Source organism: Diadema setosum, chromosome 16, assembly GCF_964275005.1.
Source record: "Diadema setosum chromosome 16, eeDiaSeto1, whole genome shotgun sequence".
Lineage (NCBI taxonomy): Eukaryota > Metazoa > Echinodermata > Echinoidea > Diadematoida > Diadematidae > Diadema > Diadema setosum.
Window position 1 is genome coordinate 8,826,830 of NC_092700.1, and position 21,774 is coordinate 8,848,603.

Here is a 21,774-nt window from a genome sequence, read left to right on the forward strand (position 1 = left end):
TACACAGCTCAGGTAGCTGTTTATTCTCAAGATATCGCTCTAGTGTATGCCTTTATCGGACAGTATATACACTAGGGACCCTTTATTAGGTTTTCATTCAGAAAAAAAATATAAGGTTGTAAGTACAAATTATTTTTGCCCGAACCTGAATTAAAGTTACTGCAAGTGGACTTAGGTTTACTGATTTGCAGCAGACAAAAAACACAACAAAACAAAGCAACCATGATAAATTAATTATTTTGGTGTATTCTCATTAAAGACTGATTCAGGTAGCATTGCTCTTATTGTTCTGAGATATTAGGGGTAAAAGGATGGGGAGAAAGCATTAAGCCTGCAGCCTTGTTTGGAGGCTACCATATGTCTTGTCAACATTCACTGTCACATGTCTTGTGTTTTGTGTATTTTTTGTGTAATTATTATCCTAACAGAACTTTTTCAGCGCTGGTCATCTTGGATTGAGCCAGGTTGGGTGACTTGTGTAACTTCAGAGCCATCCTTTGGTCCACCTCAGTGTTTCCATTGCACTGCCTAACCCACCTGTCACCACTCCATGTTTGAACCATTACACATTGATGACTAATTCTGACTCTGGACAGTGGCCATTCAATGACCATTCAATGAAAAGAGATCTAGAGCTCAGTTCAATGGCAGCTCCGTCGAAGGGGGGGGGGGATTAATGACTAATTCTGACTCGGGATATTAGTGATTCAATGAACATTCATTGACAAGAGCTCAGTTTAATGGCAGTTCAGTTGAGGGGGCGGGGAACTGATGACATTATAAACTGAGATATTAACATTTCAATGACTATTCACTGAAATGAGAGTTCAGTTCAATGGCTTCAATCTATGAAGGGGGGGGGGGGAGAATTGATGCCTAATTCTGTAATTCTGACCCCAGATATTATCAGGTCAGTGACCATTTCATGAAATAAGAGAGGCCAGTTCAATGGCAATTCAGTTGATAGTAGGAAGATGGGGATTCATGACTAATTCTGACTCCAGATGTCAGCAGTTCAATGACCATTCAATGAAATCAAAGTTCAGTTCAATAGCACTTCAGTTAGCGGGGATTGAGGATTGGTGACTAATTCTGATTCTGGATTTTAGCAGTTCAATGATCATTCAATGAAATGAAAGCTCACCTTATTGGCACTTCACTTAACTTGGGGTATAGATAATTGATAACAAATTCTGAGAAGAGATTTTAGCCATTCAATGACCATTCAATGAAATGATAGCTCAGTTCAGTGTCAGTTCCCTTCACTTGATTTTTGTTTTTCTGGTTTATATGAAAATGTTGATTCCATCCATTCAGAAGAGTTAGTAATATTGATAGCAGGCCAAATTTGGCAGATTTGCCTAATGCAGAAGGCGTGGATGAATAAATCTTCTTCAGTGGATCCTTAAATTAGTGCAGGGTGATACATTAGCACAGCTTTAGTCTCAGAAGTAATCCTCTTTATTTTTGTGACACAGCTGCAAGACTTGAAATGCTAGGTAAAGTAAAACTCTCCATTTCCAAACTTTGGCTTTCAAAATCAAAGTCGTATCGAAATATAGAGTGGTTCAGATGTATATAAATAGGGTTTTGTTCAACTTAGAAATGGAATTGGTGGGCCACGGATTGCTGAGAATTTCACATTCTTTCACAAACTAGTGGTTTTGGTTGGAATGTTATTCAAATTTGATGAAGCTGTGATATCACCAGTTTGCACTTTGTTCTTTTCTACTGTTTGTTTTGATTCGGCTTCAACTTTCATTGAGCTGTGGCTTTTTGTTTTTCTTCTTTCATTTTAAACAAACCGAGCCTGAGCAGTAAATTTTGCACAATTTTTTGTGCCAGTACTATGCAAGTCTACAAATGTACATACACTTTTTTTTTTCAAAAGTTACTGAACCCTATTAGCTGCTAATAAGAGTGATCCAAATGCAACTAAAGGGGTATTGGGTAAGCACATGTTGAGCAAACATCCAAACTAACACAAAAATGTAGGAGATAACCAAAGGTAATGAGAGAGAATCCCCCCCCCCCCCAAAAAAAAAAAAAAAAAAAAAAATGTAGCAGGAAATTAGATGAGTTTCTACTTGTGCTGTGATCAAACAAAAAGTGGATGGGATGTCTTCAGTTACATGCAATAACTTGTGCCTTGCATTTATAACAAGACCAGCCAAGTCAAATGCACTTTAAATTTTTGTCTCATGGAATATGCACTGCATGTTCAAAGCATGTTGATCGCTATGATATCGTTCCTTAATTGGATGCGGAAGGTATTATTGTGTAAGAACCATAGTTTGGCCTACAGCCATGAAGCTTGTTTCATCGATGTGCATTTTACACGTTTCTCTTCATTTCTCCTAACTTTTCACAGCGATATCGAGCAGGACCAAGCGACTAATTGAATATATATCTATATGCACATGTCATTGCTTTCAGACCAGTCTATGCCATTTTATTGTTTTGTTTGTTGTTGTTTTTTCCAGCGTAATCTATGTTGATGAGCATGCCATTCCAATTTCCACTTTGCTTTGACTCAGCGCAATAATGGATGAGATGTACACGTATTTCAGCGCACGATCGATGTACTCACCGACTGCTTACTGTTTCTGTTATTACAGTATTTATTTATTCCTTTTTTTTTATTTGTATTTTTGACATTGCAGCTACTACAGGTACTGATGTACCGGACTCAGGTAGTGGTAAAACAATCTGTCTGTTTGAAAGCCAGTCATGATAGCTTTCACATAGCTTTTCTGTACTCCATGTACCCTGATGCTTGCTACATCCTCTGCTAGCAGCGCTATCAGTCTGTCGTAGCATTCAGCTTGGCTATGGGGACTTCATTTTACTGGTTACCGAGAAAGTGCCACAAGCTGGATACATGAGCATTATATTCATGGGATGATATTTTTTTTTTTAATTTTTTTTTTAACACAGATTGCATTTTGTTTATTTCTTTTTCAATGAGATGTATCAGGCAAGTCTATAACTCTGAAAGAAAAGAGAATGTGAAGATGAAACATAATTAATAAGCAGACAAAAAATTTGGAGTAGAAGGGGAAAAGAAGAAGAATTCTTTTAAGAATTACAAGTTGTCACACTTGCTCGTGATTCCTTTTACTTTCAAGCAATGCTTTCTCTCTTGCATTATCTAATGAACCCAGAGGAAGGTGCCTTCTCATTATGCTATTCCTGCCTATACATTGTCATAATATAATTGCCTGAAATATACATAATCCGCCGAGGCCTTCCTTCGTATGGTCGTGATTTGAAAAGAAAATGATGACCCCTCTTGGGCTTGATGTATGGGGCAAATTTTTCTATATGTTGAGTGAGGTGGGGTTATATATATTGAAAGTGCACTTACTAGTCAAGTTAATTGTGACCCGCTACAACAAAAGGATCCGAAAGTCGGGGGAGGACAATTTTCGGAAAGTGGCATGACATTATTCCCTAACTCTTCTTTAATTTCATGTATAGCACCACTCATAAAAGTACTCTGTTGCGGAGATATCGATGATTTTATTAGCGCATGTCAAGTGGTTGAAGAAATCAGAGTTTTGAGAAAAACGCCTTCAAAGTTTTCCTTCCAGCGCTGTCATGATCAAGGGGAGATGTGAGAGTTTTCACCGCTTGACGATAGAAAGCATGCTCCTAGCAACCTCCGGGATGTTCATTCAAGCTTAGCGCCAGTGGTCTACGCATGACCAATCAGTAATCAGGATGCTAGGCACTGACCAATAAGATCACTCCGTCGTTGCTAGGGGCGGAGTCTCGCTGCGGCACTAAATCCAAATCTTCGGACACGTTTCTGTTACATTGAAAGTCGGAAAATCATGGCCCAGAAAAATGCTGATTTCTTGCCTTTCCTTTGACCATTTAGCTTCAAAATTTTGGCAGATGATAGACAAAACATTAGACTACAAGATTATGCCCAAAACAGAAATCTGATTGCTCTGACCAATTTTGATGATGTGACTTCAAACTCGATTTTCTCGGCTCAGCCGTCAGCAACTTTAGGATCCTTTTGTTGTAGCGGGTCACAATTTTTCAAAAATAAGGTAAAGTAAAACAAACAGAATGACAGGAATGGGTGTGAAATAATAATATAAGGAAGCTCTGAAGCTTCAAAGGGATGGTATAGTTCTGGTTGAGAAGGGCCTTGAGATTTTTGTTTTATTAGTTTTTTTTTTTCATTAGTTTTTTTCCCTTTTGGGGTGATAATGAGAAACCACTTTTGAAGTATAAAACAGCATAGCATTCTAAGACAAATTCAAAGTTCATTTGATGATAATCAGTTGTGAAATGGCTGGGATATAAAAGGTGGGACCCAACCTTTGTTATAACCAACTTTGACCTTTTCATGCCTGCTCACTTCTAAAATTCCATTTTTTTCCTTTTTTTTTTTTTTTTTTTTTTTTAACCACAGATACAATCTATTTCCTATGATTAAAAGAAGGTGAAAGATATTTTGTGACAATTTTGGGGCAGGTTATTGAAAGTCTTGTAAAATGTGGTCACTTTTTTTTTTCCTTATTGAAGATGGATACAGCCAATATCACTTTTCTTTCTTTGAAGACATGAAGTTTTCTTATTCTGTGTCCAATTTTGACGAAACTTTTGACCCGTTTGTGCTAGAGTGTACTCTATTTAGTTCAGTCGGCAGGTACATCGAGGTGAAATGCCACTTAATGTGTAACCAAGTCTGTCAGTGCAGGCCTTTATGTCATGAATATTGTGTCGGAGATCATACGATACGCACATTCTTAGGCAGAAGCAGAATTTGGTGGTGGTAAAGGGTAGCTTTATTCTTTTTCCCTTTGTTCATGTTAGTATATATTGCTTTCATAATAGGATTCATGGTCATGCAAGAAAAGAAAAAAGGATAACACAGTACATACTACATGGTGTAGTAAATTGTGTGTATGGGTAGCATCTTTACATTACAGTAGTGTCATTACATGTGAATCTTCTTCAAACTGACTATACTTGCTCTGCATTTCAAACTCATCTGACGGTTCAACAGTTTTAGAAGTCATTATTTTCCTCATTTGTCTGTGTTCATTTCCTTTGTTACTAGTGCATTATGGAGATTTAAATGCTGGTTTCCCCAGACAAACAGACAGACAAACAAACAAACATACATACAAAAGGTACCAATTGAGGTGTTGAGAATGAATCTGACCAGTCAAAAAAAAAAAAAGGTAAATCTGAAAAAAACCCAATATGAAAAACAAAATACAGTGAATATTTTATGCCTAGCTAACAGCCAAATGAAGTGGTGAGAGCATTTAAGTGTTCTCATACAGCTTCCCCCCGCCCCCCCCCCCCCCCCCCCCCGTGATATATACATGAAAATATGTATTTTATCTTTAAAATGATTTTTGACCAGCTTGGATAAGAATGATCATTTACAGATATAATCTGTATATTTTCCCCCGTCTTATGTCATGTGTAAAACATAATCTGTGCATCAAACCACCTAACTTGAAACAAAATTGGAAAATAACAGGTCAAATAAGATACCAGACTTGTCAGGGACATTTCATAGTGTCTGGGTTTCAAAAGTCAAGCTCACTTTCTATTTCAATACCCCATCATTTAAGATGATATTTTGTTGGTTGTCATCAGAATATGTTCATGTCTGAAGGATGACTTAAAAGTGTATTGACTGTGTAGATTTTTAGCAGAAGTTTAGTTCATGAGTTCTCTTCAACCATCACATTCTAAAATTTCACTAGTAAAAAAAAGTATAGATAGTTCATGGACGTGTTCTAATTATCTCTACCATCATGCAAGATTTTTTTTTTTTTTTTTGCATTTCTTTCTATTTTTCATTAATTCTATTTACTCTTTTTTGTGTATGATGGGACATGTCTGATTAAATGCGGGGCAGATTAGGATGAAAGTTAATGTTAAATGTCACCTAAGTCACAAATTGTTATCCTTCATGTAATTGCATGAAATATTTGATGGAAATGGTAAAAATGGTGAGAATAAGGCAGTTAGTTAATTATGGAGTATCCTTGGTGAAATCAGTAGACAATGTGAAGCCATGTTTGCTGGATCCACTCACTGGATTTGGAATATGTGTCTGTAATTTGCTAATTTCTGTTCAAAATTTTTCAGCTTTATTTCTTCACGTTACACTAGTTTTTGTTACTGTCGCACTGGCTTTCTCTTTTAATATCCCTCTTGCTTTTAAAGTCTTAATTCAACGTTCTGTTGCTGTTTTTTATGACACCCCCCCCCCCAATATCCCATATTTGTGTTCTAGCACCAATAGAAAACTCTATGACCATTCCATGTCAAATCACATCTTAATATTTTCTTGATCAGAAAATTCCCTTTTTTTTGTAATTATCTTTTTTTTTTTTTTTAATATTAAGGCAGAGACTCACGGCAAATGAGTTGAGTACATGATTTTTTGCCATTTTTCAACTTTCAAAATGAAAACATACAAAGTACAGGGACCCATATTGGGCTTTGGACATCACTGAAAATATGTACAGTGCTTCAAAACCTTTCACTTTTGCATTGTGCTTGCGTATTCAACTTCACTGATACAAGTAGATAAAAAAACAACAACAACTTGCTTGCACTTTGTGCTTTATAGTGTATACTGCTAATCACATGAAAAATAAAATTCAAAGAAAAAATGTGCCCGCCTACTATTCGTTCCTGCAATATTCCACATATATAGGACTCTTCGGAGCTTGCAAAATATGTTTGGTCACATTCATTTATTGCTTTCTTGTCATGCAAATCACCAGTGGTACAGCAAACTCAGAAATGAGCGTTCTCTGTGTTGTGTGTGTTTTAATTAGAAAACCTTGTGAATTTTGCCATTGTCTTTCTTTCTCTTCAGGCAAATCTTCAGAAGCACCGTCAGTTGCCCCGCCGCCGATCCCAAAGTCCAACAGCCACGTAGAGCAGATGAAACAACTATTGGCGTAAGTCTCCCACCCCCCCCCCCCACCGTCCCTTTGAAATTTCCATCATCTTCTCTTCATTGAAGTGAAATGATTCCTCCCACTTACAAATGTATATAAGCAGTAATTGAATCTGCAAAGTCAAGGCTTACTGAATATACATTGTAATGATTACACAAACTGATATCAGATAAACTGCAACCATAGAAACTGAGAGATCTCCACAGTTATCTGTTAAGCATTGTTAGTATGTGCCTTTTCTTTGTATCATCATTACAATGTACATTGTATTTGCCTTATTCCAAATGTCAGAAATAAAGTACTGGGGGTGTTTCATAAAGCTGTTCGTAAAGTTACGAGCAACTTACGAGCGACTGGTGATCAGTTCTTGTAGTGAATTATGGAAATTCTGATAAGTATAGCACATCACAACTGATCACCAGTCGCTCGTAAGTTGTTCGTAACTTTACGAACAGCTTTATGAAACAGGGCCCAGTGCTTTATGTACAATGGGCACTCTTCCTCTGAAAGGGGATAGCGAATGATGACAAATTGAAGTTCACTGTTTTGATGACTATGTTGTGTGCGACGTGTAGAACTATTTGAGCACAGCAGCCCGTAGGCATTAAAGCTAAAACATGCTGTACTAGTTCTCAGAATTAATGTTCCACCATTTGGGATTTGCATGCATTATATTGAAAGGGTCTACTGTGAAGTTTGTCTGGCTGACGAGATTTGCCAGAGGGTAATGAGTTGTTTTGGAGTATTTTGAGATAAAAAGTGTAAAATGATTTGGATTGTAGTACACAACTGTTATTCCTTAAAGGGAAGATAAACCCCAAGAACAATGTGGATTGAGTGAAAGCAGCAACATTAGTAGAACACATCAGTGAAAGTTTGAAGAAAATCGGACAATCGATGCAAAAGTTATGAATTTTTAAAGTTTTGATGTTGGAACTGCTGGATGAGGAGACTACTAGAGGTTATGACGTATGAGTGGACTACAATATCAAGAAAATATAAAGAAAATACTACAAAAATCCATTTTTCATGAAAATTACAAATTCCATCAACTTGATATTGACATATGTTAAGGGTAGCAATTATTCCCCCTGCTTTCTGAAAGCGGTTGGTCCACTGCTCTTTCATAATTCTAGAAAAGTGAATTTTTGTTGAATATCCTTTATATTTTCTTTGTATTGTTGTCCACTCATACGTCATATCCTCTAGTAGTCTCCTCATCCAGCGGTTCCAACACCAAAACTTTAAAAATTCATAACTTTTGCATCGATTGTCCGATTTTTCTCAAACTTTCACTGATGTGTTCTACTAATATTGCTGCTTTCACTCAATCCACATTGCTCTTTGGGTTTACCTTCCCTTTAAGTGCTAGTCACTGTCAGCAGTGGGTCGGTAGAATGTTAGTTGTACGTGATGATGGAAATGTGCCCTTGAAGCATTAGTATTGGATCACATACAGCTATTAAACAAGCTGCTGCATGCGAATCACTCTCACTCCATGGATACTGTTATGGCCAGATACAATGTACAACGTATATCGTAATCCGTGTAATCAAATATAGAACCTCATGTAGCAACCACGATCCGGTATGCTCTGATATTGCACTACATCCTGCGGACCCTTTTGGTTAATAATTTGCATTTTTGTTGTTACCCAACTAAAATGTTATGATCACAGTATTATTTCACACATGTGCATATGTCTCCACTTTAATAAGAGTGAACTTCACTATTTTCTGAAGGCATATGAGAACAGGTTACTATGTTTTGCCTTTGAAGTAAAAATAAACTCCATCTTGTTGTCTAGTATCATAGGATGCATGGCTTTCATAGAGGAGGCCACTCTCTCTCTCTCTCTCTCTCTTCTCTCTTCTCTCATTCTCCCCTTCTATCCAATTTTGATGCATCCATCCTAAATTTTCACTGTCTTGTCTTACGCCCCACCTCCACCACCTCCCACCCCCACCACCAACACCCCACCCCACCACCTCCATCACAGCTGGGAAAATAGGCGAGCGTCATACTCCCATTCGTATGGTTATTGGTAAATCTACTCTGAGTGTGTTATGTCTGAACTTGCAACACTATGCTTGTGCACAAGTGAGCCGACCCGCATCGTCGCACTCGCACCCCCGTTCTTTGCACTTTTTAAGTTTCGGTACAATGTCTCGCAATCCTGCAAACTTGAAAATATCAGCCATTTCTGACTTGCACAGTTAAGCACAGAGAATGCATTTTCGTCGTGTATTCAATTTTGCAACAAGCCTTAAATACCAATTACAGTTGTCTTACTTTTATTTTGTAACATTTCCCCTGAAACTCCTGTGACCTGGCTGACTACAAACAGTAGAATCCGATTCCATGCGTGTCATGGATGAAAGGCAGATGTTGCATACTCAAACCCAGAAATATATAATATATATTTTTCCTTTTTTTTTTTAGTTTGCCTAGCAGTGTTTTCAAATATATTGTGAGCTGCTGTTTTCCTTATGAATATTTTAGCAGCAGATTATCCTTTGCTGTGTTTGATATGAAAGCTTACTTGTGCTCCAACTATAATTTGAATTTATGTGCATTTGTATTTATCAGTGGAAGTTCTCTTTCTAGGTGATGCAAAATACAAGAACATATTTTTTGTTGGTATTGTGCTCATAAATGTTTGAAATTGTTTCTACTGAATTATTATGGAGATATCACAAGCACTCTATGTCTTAAACAATAATTAGGATATTCTTATTTTTTTTCAATGGGATGTTTTGATTGGAAATGGTGCCATTATTTGAAAATGACAGAGCCGGACTGCATGGGTGCATGATTTCCAAAGCATGAGGCAAATGTCTTGCAAGTTCAATTGTCATGTTCCATAACTTTCTGACATTGCATGTTTTGTCCAAGCAAAATAAGAGCCCCAATGTGGGATTACTGTTAAACTCTGTTGCTGTTTGAATGCATCAAATTGGTATTCTCTTTATTCTACTTTTTTTTTCTTTCATCGCAACAAGCTTAGATTACGGAGAGCTTCATTACTTTTTCTTTTTGAATATTGGTATGCATGTTTGTAGCAGTCTCTTCCAGTCCCATCCATTGGTGTCATTTATCAAAAATATTTATAAATGTTTCTCTAGATTTTTAAAGTAGTGTAAAGCAGTTACAAGAACAAAGCTAGAGTTTAAATCTTTAATGATAACAGGCTGCTACCTATGAGAACAGTGTCTCACAATCCCACAGATCGTGCTGAAAGTAATACTTGGCAAAACTTTTTGGGCTCTGTACACACTGTTTATAATGTATATTGAAGGTTGAATGTAATTGTATAAAATTTCAGCTTGAGTGACAGACCTGTCACAGCACACAATGCATTTTAGTTTCTGTGTTGTGCAGGAGATGGAATAGACTGTATGACATTATAGTGACTGGAAGAATATACAATGCAAGATCGTAGAATGAAGGGAGCAATCATTTTCTGGTTATTGAATTCTAGAAGACAAACTTGGAAAAGATGAGCCAAGTCTGTTCTTGAGCTAGGTGTAAAAATGCATGCCTGTATGGTCCACTGACTGACTGGCAATCCCCTTATGTACTGCACGAACCCAAGACGGTCAATAGCTGCATGCGAATGTCTAGCCATTGCAGTACTCCTATTTCATTGTTTCATACTCTTCTCACGGTGAATGCCTTAATAGTTTTGCACAATTTGATTGAAACTCTGCATACAATACCCAGGTATTTTGCGCAAAATCTTTCTACATGACATAATATCTTATCTCCATTATTTTCTCTTGTTTTTGTGTCCTCGTGTTGTCTCAAAACTATTGTTGTCCAATCTGCGTTATGTTCCTCCTCCAGTATTCAAAGCTCCTTTGGTCGCATTATAAAGAATATAACATTTTTTCTGATCCTAATTATATTAGTATGATTAGAGTACAAAGTATATCAAACCCAATGGCACTATACTAATTTGTGATAGCTGTAGTGGCTCAGTGGTAAAGACCACAGACCCTCAAGTGTGAGGTCCCCAGTTCAAGTCCTCTGGCAGCAGTCATGTTCGTAGACAAGGCACAGTATCCGTATTGCCTACTCCTTTATTAAAGTGCTTCCTTTGTGGCCACGTAAAGAAAATCCAAACACAAACAAACGCATCTTTTTTTTTAATTGATCTTAAAATCTCAATTAAATGAGCATTGCAAAACAACTTTAATTCAAGCCAAATTGGCACATTTATGTCATATATTTTTGTCACATCAAGTCCTTTGCTCACTAAGCCTTTGCCTGTGAGATATAACCTTCAATAAAGAAAACATTTGACATGCCCATGTGCAGTAGGCAATAGCTTACTGTCGAAAAGAGAAGTAGAGTACCAAAGTTTGTTAAAGCAATGTCTTGATCTTCCCACACATTAAATGGCACATTTTCTCTATCAAAATCCCCACATTAATGCACTAACAATGCCATGATGCGGGGCAAGTTGATGTCTTTTAAATATCATTCATTTTGTATTTATGTATTTCTTTTTATGTGATTTTCAATTTGCTTGTCCATTATGTGGAAAATGGTTGGATGTCTTTCAGGTAGTCCATAGGCAATGAAAAGTAACAAGAAAACAAAAGAAACGGCGCCAGAATAGCAGAAGAAAATGGCTTCTTTTTCGCCAAGTACACATAATGCATGCTTTGTACCTCCCCCCTCAAAAAACAAACAAACAAACAAACAAAGTCTGTTGTATCTTCAGAGCTATTTGCTTATTTGACGACAGCCTTCTGTATTCAAATCCCACAATAGATGCACCACAGTTCAGTCAGATCATTGTTGTTCCATTATTTTGAAAACCTCCAAATCAACTTTTTCTTCAGTCTGTTAACAAATCATTGTACAGTACATTTCGGTCATTTTCAAATGTACAGATTGTGTGGCTTATTGCGTTCAAGAACATAGAATGACTGTATTTTACTAGTGATATTTATTCAATGCCAAAAAATTCTGAATAGATTGAATTGAAAATTGCAAAAAAAAATTGTTCTGCTACTACTGTCCATGCTGTGAGCACAGATTTCAGTGCATTCTTTTATATTTCCCTTTGGGTCAGCATATAGCAAATCAAGTTTGAAAAAAAAAATTCATCTTGGTCTATCTGACATCATTTAACAGACAATCTGCTTTTGACCAGAATGTGTCTAGAGATACCAGTAATACTGGGATGAGGGTAATGATAAGGTCTTATGGGAGAACAGTGGTAGGTATTGATAAGATCATTGAGATGCCAGAGTGTTTACTCTAGTATTGTAATCATGATTTATGTTATCATTGCTATTTATTATTGTTTTTGCTTTTATTTTTCTTCATACTGTCATGATAACTACTTCTACTAATATGCTCATTATTATTATTAATGTTATTATTTCATCACTGTTATGACAGTCCATATAGCTTTTAAATATTGTTGTTATTATTATTTTCTGCCCCTCACAGCTCAAGACCAGAATTATTACCTCGTCCTCCAAGCATGGATAGTCCTCCAGCAAGTAAGTTAATGGTCTGCACTTGAAAAAGAAAAATAAACCAAACCAACAAATGAACAAAGATTAGCAATAAGTACTCATTTGAAGGACTCTCTGTAAGCTAGGTATAGTAGCCACTAGCTTAAAGACATCTTGATGTGGTCAAGACAAGTATTGGCATATTTCAGGTTGAAATCATAAGAAATATAAAAATGATGAAATTGGAAGAAGCCAAGGCAATGTTCAGCGTATGAAATAATCCTTTTACTTTTTTTTTGTAGAGTACAAGTGTATAATAATAATAATAATAATAAAAGTGGCTACTTGTATCGAGCACAGGCCCACCTTTCAGTGCTCATGGCGCTTCCAAAAAATGAAAAGATAGATATATGCTGTAGGTACTTTGAAAAACAGTAAAGATGTCTTCCCTGGTCTCTTTTCTGTGTATACAGTCCCACCAAAGAAATACCTGACGTCAGACAGCAATGGCACGGCTGGCAGTGGCAGCAGTCGTCCGGGCAGCCAGGCCAGCTTCCACGGGGGCAGCAGCCAGCCAAACAGCCGCCCCAGCAGCCAGCAGGATTTGCCCAGCCTGCCCACGACGCCGGGCAGCCGGTCGCAGAGCCGGCACGGCAGCGTGACGGACGACACCTCGTCCAGCGGGGCGCGGAGCGGTAGCAGCAGCAGCGGACCCCCGACCCCTGCCCCCAGAGTGCAGAAGGCGGTGAGTGAATGTGCCGAAGCGGCTGCCTACCCACAGTATTAGGGAGCTTTAGATTTTTGTGATGCGGACGTTCAGAGGAAAAAAAAGACATGTTCTGCACATGCGCAAATTGCTTATCAAAATTGACCTCGCTATGTGTGAGTTTGCACTGTCACTTCTTGGTCATGTTTGCGTCTGCTCAATTCACATCTCAGAGAGCTACTTGATACTTTGATCATATGGGGGCGCCATTTTACATTATATAGGTTTGCGTCTTTGCGTAATCTAAAGTTACTTTGTAACATGACACAGAGAGAGTGCAGAATGACCAACGCAATCGTCGTCTTAAACGTCCGCATCGATAATCTAAAGCTCCTTATTATAGTACCGTCATGTTTACGTCCACTGAGCTACTAAAGTTTGAGACAGGTGCCTTGGTTCTCACTCTATTCCACATTCAGGATTTTCTTGTTCTTGTAATAATGTAGGAGAAGAAACTGAATGGCAGTGAAATGATTGTCGCAACAATATTCATGGCTGAGGGGCCTACTTCACAGGAGGAGACTTTACTGTGACTGCCATGACTGATCAGTTACTGCAGCTCGTGCAACTCTTAAGACCAAGAAATGGCTTGCGCTCTCACAAAGGCGACTCCAGTGCGACATCCAAGATGTTTCCAAACAGAATGACAACCTATTTGGCTGGAAGTCGTGAGGACATTGCCGGGACATCTCTGAGACCAGCTGGAGACTTGAAAAAAGTCTCCCCAAAAAATGAACATGTTTGATTCTATTGCAACTTCCTGGAGACCAGGGGGTAATTTCCTGAAGTGTATTGTCCATTAAAAAATTGTTGGACAAAAAATTTGCTCTCAGCCAATCAGATACAAAGATTTCTGTAGCTTATAACAGTTTCTTGGAAAAAATACTTGACAAAACGCTTCATGATATACCCCCCAGGCTAGTCTTGGAATCTGCAACCAGCAAGACTCGAGTCGCTGCCAGGTCCCCACCTAGTCTTCAATCCAATGAGATACATACTGTTGTGCATGAACTTGAGAAAATTGTCATGGCATCAAAGAAAAAAGCATTTTTTTTTTTGCCTTTCCAGAAGAGACCAAAGAGAGTGAGGGCGCTGTACGACTGCCAGGCAGACTACCAGGATGAGCTCACATTCGAGGAGGGAGAGAACATTGTGGTCACGGGGGAGGCAGACGCAGAGTGGTGGGTGAGTATCGGTGGCGTTCTGCAGGAGGAATATCGGCTCGTATTTTAATACAAAGGCAGTATAAATCAATATAAAGGTTTGAATTTAGTCCATGGACTAAAATGACAGAGAGATAAGCGTAATGCGCATGATTGTGTGCTGATTATTGGATATCCCTCAGGACGTGCAATTTGTCGTTGGCATTAATGTAATCTGAATATGCAGTGAGTGTATATGCTGTTATTTTTGCGTACAAATATTTTCGCACACGAGGAGGTCATGGACATTTTCGTAAGATGCTGTTTTCGCGAAATGACACAGAAGCCTTCATATGTGCACTATTGATTATCTTTAGTGCATGTTGACATTTTTGCGCGTTGTTAAATTCGCGGTGCAACTGTGATTCGCGAAATTTGTGAAAATTAAACCCTCGCAAAAATAACAGCTTTTATACAGTAAATTATGGACTGGGTTTAAAGTTCCTCTCTTAATTCTAGTCGCTTCTATTGTGTCAAATTAAATTGTGGAGAGCAAAACAGGATCACTGTGTCAGTGAGGGTGCACATAATACATGTACAAGCCATGTTTACGTATGAATACATTATATTATCAATGTTTGTTTTTCCTTTCATTTTCTGCAGATTGGTGAGATCGAGGGAAATCCATCGAGAAGAGGCGTCTTTCCCGTCTGCTTTGTACATGTCATAAGTGACTAACGAAGGCTCAAACTCCTCAGTCCCACACACTCAAATCTGCGCAGTCTTTCTGCTGCCAACTAGCGGTATATGATTGACATATTATATATATATATTTATACTGGTAGCTGATAACCTCTATACATCATGTGCAAGGGAGAAAAAAGAAAAGAAAAGAACAATACAGAGAATAACTAGAGAAACAAATATTTTCATACCAGTAGGCGACTCGCAGATTTTGATATGAAGCAAATACGATGCTGCATCTTTGAAGTGGAACACAACACACCGCAGGTATTTTAATCAAAGCGGGAAGACAGCTCCATGCCAGTACGTCCAATCATAACATTGCCAATCTTTATACGATACCCAGTCAGAAATACACTGTAGTAGGATCTAAGATTCTTCACCAGCAGCTAGAGCATGTGTAAGTGTTCTTTATAGTCCCATTCATTGTAAAATGTGTTAGTGTATTTTTTTTTTGGGGGGGGGGGGTGGTTTCTCTCAGCATTTTTTGTTATTGTGGAATTGAAAGGCTTTCAGGTGACTGTGAAGATTGTGTACATCAAAATTTGGTACACCAGTCTTTCTTTGATCTATTTAGAAGTCGGCATGATAGTATGCTGAGAATGGCTTACAGTCAGTTCGTACCTGTGTACATTTGATTGTCATGTACATAAAGATTCACTCTGACCCTATACTTCTCTTTTGTTGTTGTTGTGAAAAACACAAGAATATATTCTAAAAATACTCAATGGACATGTGATAATATGTAGTGTAGATGGTACAATATGCATTTCACATATTTCTTGCATACATGATATCATTTCATCCATTAATGTATTTCTGAAACATGCCACACGTTACAGAAAGTAAATTTTCACTGCATGGTAGGAAGGAACATGTATAAGTGGATCATTTTTCTCAACGAGACTGCAATAAATCTACGCCATCACTGTAAAAAAGGATGACATTACATGTCAAGTTTTCTGCCACATTATGTAATATGATGATCAGAAGTCTGAATATTACATACTAGCGTATAGGTCATGATGTGTATATGCCCTAAGATTTGGAGATAATACCACATGTCATAATCCTACAGACATATGATGTGCTATGATCTCTTTAAAAGCCAGTAGGGTTAAGGAAACATGGGTGAAATAACCCTTGAATTCCCACTGAGGCCTGCACAGCTTATGGGATTTAACCCCTTGGATGCAGGAAGCTGGTACACATAGCTCCTGTAGAAAGTCTTTAGGAATTTCCAGATACCTTGCCGAAAATGGGTCAAGATTGAGTCTCAGGGGATCATGTGTTTAGAGAGGTGACTGCAACCAGATTCAAAATTTTGCATCCGTCTTCATCAAAGCAGCCTGCATGTGGTCAAACAGTCTCACTAGGGACTAGCTGTCTTTCATGGTATCGGAGCTTTACAACAGCGGTGGCCAGGTGGCCCTTTGTGTGCCACTAAGAATTGATGTTGGGCCACCAAATTCCTAAAAAGGTTATCTTTTGGTGGCCAGATTGGACAGCTAAAATTATTTTATTTTTTTTTTCTTGAGCCATTATATTTCTCTTTTGGGCCAACAAAATTTCAAATTCAAAGATTTAATAGTGGCCCAAACAGGCCACCGGGGAAAAAAGAAAATGTAAGTGTCAAACTCTGATGATATCACTTTGATTAAGAAAATCAACATTTCATATTAAGTGGCGAATTACAGTGAATCCATGTACCTGGATATTAATTGAATTCTGTTTCAGATCTCATTCTAGTAGATGGCCAGTAATATTTGGAAACAGTATCCTTTCTTAGTTGATTTTGTGCATTTTGTCACAGGTTTTCAAGACAAGTATATTCTTATCTGGTTTATTATCATTATGCTAGCAATTCTTGCCTTTGTTTTCAAATGTGAGATAAACCCTACATACAGGTATGTATCTGTTACACTATCTTTTCCTAATGTTGAGTTGCAGATCTTATAAGTTCTCATTTTGTAAAATGGTCTTTCTGAGCATATACAGTGTATGACAAATTAACCCTTCCTTATCCCAAATTGCATTGTTTCTCAACTTTAAAAAAAAAAAAAAATATATATTCTCCTTCTCCTGATATACAAGGGATTTCACAAAGTGGGACCATGATTAATGGACGTACTTGTTGTGCTTAACCCATTTCATACGGGAACCTGGTGGCTTGTGTATTAAGTCTATGGAGATTTTCAGAATTCAGTGTGGAACGGGTTAAGATGTGGTGTCAGTTTACCCCTTGTGTTTTTCTTGGTTTGTTTGTTTATTATTTTTTTAACCCTGAATCTCCCACGGTCACGTTTGCTTGTGTTCAGTGAGGCACTGCGCTCACTTTTATGTGCTGGCATATGGCCATTGTGTATGTCAATACTGCCGTCCCATGACAAAAGGAAGCAACTCCTTGGAATGATTTTCTAAGTATATGATGAAAACTGTTATCTTTTCATGGAAAAATCTGTACAGTTGCTTATGTTTGATATGTCTATAGTTCAGAAAGTAGGGGTTATGTGACCTCAATTTCTTCACCATGATGTAGAGGAAATGAAAATTATATCAAATGAAAAAAAAAAAAATATTGATTTTAATAGAATTCAGAGTTGCTTCCTTTTGTCATAGGATGGCGGAATAAACCTGGGGAAATGTATTGTATGCTTGACATATTCCTTCAAAAATGTACTCCCAGCATCTGAACTTTTAAAGTGTTTGGCATGTTTAGTTAAGAAGTCTTGCTGGGTTTAACTACTCATTTATATTATTTTCAATCTAAAATCTTAAAATAAATCTGACTTTTGAAAGAGTTTTGAGGGAAGATTCTCTCCTCAGAGGCCAGAATGTGGCCTGAGAACAGCCTCCGTCTCATCTCAGAAGTACAGAATAGAATGCGTACACTTATACTATAAAAGCTGTTATTTTCACATAGATATTTTCATGAATGAGGAGGTCACAGACATTTTGGCGGGATGTTGTTTTCGTGATTTGACAACGAGCCTGTAGTTGATGCACCATGTGGAAGGCCTGTCCATTTGCAATATTTTTGTGTGTTGTTAATTTGACGACCAAACAGTGATTCGCAAAATTCGCAAAAATTACACCCTCGCATACATAGCAGCTTTTACAGTAGAATGCAAAAAGACGAAGACTCGGCACAGCGCAGATTTTCTGCCATGCCGCTTTGGTTTTTGTTTTGTTCTTTTTCTTTACCATTCCTTAATGTTCTAATGTCAAATTCAAAGTGTGGGATTTTGGACAAAAGTTGATAATTTGGAAATATAAAGAGAGACCTCAAAAGAGTTGAGGGTACTAATATTATAACACCACATTGGTTATTTTGCTGCTCTGTGTCTATAATTTCAGGTTTGAGTATGATTACTGTATATGTCATATATGTAGGGAGTCTAATTTTCCACGAATCGGGACTTCCTGAAATTTTCGCGGGTGATTAGCTTTGCAATCATGGAGTACAGTAATGAATGGAAAAACCTTGCGATTTATATGGCATATACAGTACATTATGAATATGAAGCAACAATATGGTGCTGTGTACAGTGAACTCCTTGGTTTGAAGTCCTACCCTTTCTATGAGTAATGGCTTGTCAGTGGTGTAGCACTTATGGGAAGAAGTTGATTTGTCCTGTGTAACGGAGAGATATCAGTGTAGCTATCGTGTAGGATGACTGTCTTGATGCAACATTGTGTATGCAGAAGTGTTATATATTCTCTGTGGTTAAAGGAAATAGGTGTAACACCTGTGTAATGGTCAGTATTAGATGTACACTGGTGTAGTAGAAATAAATCATTGTGACCACAAGTATTTGGAAATATGTTGAAGTAGATAGAGGGGAAAGTAAATTGGTGTCAATCTATTGTGTACTGCTACGGAGGTGGTGTATTACTGGTAGCCTTGTAAACCAAAGCACTGTCATGATAAGAAGCTTAGACTTGCCATTAGTCATGAGAGATGTAAATTTGACACCTTTCATGCTAGATGATGTGTTGCAATACAGGGTAGAGCATTTTAATCTATTTCATGAACACTTGACTCCAAATGCTGTTCCTGTGTAGTGTGCTGTCGTAGATGATAGAATAAAGTCCCTTTATAGTTATACACGTGTATGACATCCAGCAATAGAGTACTGGTAGCCATGTAGATCTCCCTCATTTGATGTGTAAATGTCTGTAGTCCTGGACAGGGGTATCCTTCAGGAATATGTGTAACCTTACTTGCCCTTATTGGGACTAGGTTGAAAGTGTTTCATATCGCGGAAGGTACCTCACATAGTGCATACATTGTTTGTTCCACCTTTTGGGGGAATCTTTCATAGTGCATGGTATATGTTGATTTTGGTTTGATCTATCACATCACCAACACCCATACATGTCATGGACACAGATTGTTGAATCAATAATTTCAAGAAAGTTGAATAATCAGCTCGAAGATAGGCTCCATGAATATTGAGTAGATTGCGAGAATTTGAGTGCATTTGTAATCCGCAGGCATCATTAGTGTTGAGGTAATTAGTTAGAATTGATGTTTTAAAAAATGTGAGTGGCAGATTATGTTTGTCCTCTCACACTTCTTTCTGGCTGAAAAAAAAAAAAAAAATCTTTACAAGTTGCGAACAGAATGTGGACGATCGTGTTTTGTCGTGTTTCCTCCATATTTAGTGAGTGTGGAATGACGTTGTGTTGGCTAAACTCAAGATTGGATCAAATGTAATCATTCAGCACTTACCAAATTACTCCAAAGATTTTGATTGAGTGAAGTAATGCTTTCTACTTTTGTATTGAAAGTGCTCTTTCTGTTACCTCTGCAGAGTGCAGGGATTTTGTTGTCTTCTTGAAGATAAGAACGTAGTCATCATACACAATAATTTTCTTTTTATATGCTATCATACTTTTTGATATACTTTTGTACTCTTTACAAGTGTTCACCTGTGCGGGATATGAATTTGTTGTTATTTCAGGTTGTTGCATGGATTTGTTTGCAAGTGCAATCAAATTGTGGGGCATTCCTTGCCTTTTTTTCCCCTTCCTCTTTTGTGCTTTTTTTTTTTCGTTGCCTTTGGAGATGAGCTTGACACCAAAGTTTGCGGAAAACTACCTTAAAGGCAGTATGATTGTCGGCGTGTATATTTTCATGCATCCTGCGCAATGTGATACCAATATGAATATTGAAAACACACAGTTTTTTTCTTGTACTCTTATTTGACTGTGTGAATTCTTCATAGAATTTAGTCGCCCATTGAGACCAAAATCAAGGACAGTTGAAATTTATCTCACAAGACCAAGCATGACCTTTTCATCGCTCTGAAGTTTTCAGCATTGATGAGCGTCTCTTGCTGGAATTGAATACCCTTTGTGTACTTTGATGCTTGATTAACAAAGATAATTCTGTAGCGGAGATTAATTAGATTTTTCAATTGCTCTGAAAAATTATTGTGGTACTATAATAATGATGTATTTTTTGAAGTTGAGGAAATAGTTCATGGGGTTAAATACATGATGTTTTGCTACTGCATATTTGTTGCAGTTGGCATTGTTTGGTCTGTCATGACTTTAATCTTTTGAAGTATGGAATATTATCATTTTTACTGTCTCAGTGCAGTCTTGCATGTCTCAAGGCGTTGCAATGATGCTGAGACTCAATTAATGATGCTCTAAAGGCTCTCGGCATTGTCCTTCCTATTTTTAAGTTTTGCGGATGGTGTTTACTTTGTGGAAGAACTCAATTGATGAATCAAAGGGAGTTGTTAGACTGATTTGCCAGTCTTTTGTTTAGATTTGATGCTTCCGTTGTAGAGTTGTTGGTCTATGTATGACAAATCCTATGGGATTCTTGTGGTGCACATGGGCATTGCCTGAACCAGTGTCTGCTTGATGAATCCTAGTTTTAGAATATTAAGAGTGCAATTGTTGTAAAAATTGTGTTTGCTGGATAAATGAAGGAATAACTAATTTCTTTACCAGCTCAAGAAAAACTAAAATAAATCTTGACATGTTACATACAAAGGCAGGGCTCTCCAAGAAAACTATGCTTACACTGAAGAGGCTACCCTGCCTTAATTAGATCATGTTATTATTGGTATTATTATAATAACCATTCTTGATATATCATAATTATTATAACTATTTAATAAGATATATGAAAAGTATTGATTCAGCAAGTTTTGCAAGATGCGGCATTGTGCGATTACCAGTACACTGGATGCTAATTAAAGACATGAACTTACCATGAAGCCAAACTGTGTCATACTTTGTGTTGGACAAAAGCTTTACTCCAGTTGTCATGTTCTCCCAAAACCCATGAGAAAAATATCTTTTTGATGAGATTTTGTAACTTTTTATTATTGTATTTCTTTTTTTCTTTTTTCTTTTTTTTTTTTTGGGGGGGGGGGGTAGTGAGCTCATGGTGTATTGTACTTTTATATCTGTCAATCATGGCATGAAAACATGTGGTGTGTAAATACAGTGGGAGATATCAGGTTGAGCTGAATTTGGTGCATTTTCACCGTTGTGAAAGATACTTTTGAAGTTTCTATGATAACTGATAGTGACAAAAAAAAAAAGTAACCCTGAAACAAGGGGAGGTAGGAGTAGATTACCTTATCAGTCGTACACGAGTAATTCTGCAGACGAATCAGTAGATTGAATGTAATTTGATGGATGTTGAGTAGTCCTGTGTTAATATCTGC

At 37.5% G+C, this 21,774-nt stretch overlaps 1 protein-coding gene across 1 annotated transcript in view; it reads left to right on the forward strand.

Moving 5' to 3' along the window:
• Window positions 1-15,493, forward strand: part of LOC140240304 (arf-GAP with SH3 domain, ANK repeat and PH domain-containing protein 1-like) — a 128,708-nt gene extending 113,215 nt beyond the window's left edge. Inside the window, exons 17-21 of the mRNA XM_072320088.1 lie at window positions 6,869-6,953; window positions 12,420-12,472; window positions 12,901-13,172; window positions 14,262-14,378; window positions 14,999-15,493. Of these exons, the coding sequence (XP_072176189.1) occupies window positions 6,869-6,953; window positions 12,420-12,472; window positions 12,901-13,172; window positions 14,262-14,378; window positions 14,999-15,073 (602 nt within the window). The 3' untranslated portion in view covers window positions 15,074-15,493. The remainder of the gene's footprint in view (window positions 1-6,868; window positions 6,954-12,419; window positions 12,473-12,900; window positions 13,173-14,261; window positions 14,379-14,998) is intronic.
• Window positions 15,494-21,774: the final 6,281 nt, after the last annotated feature.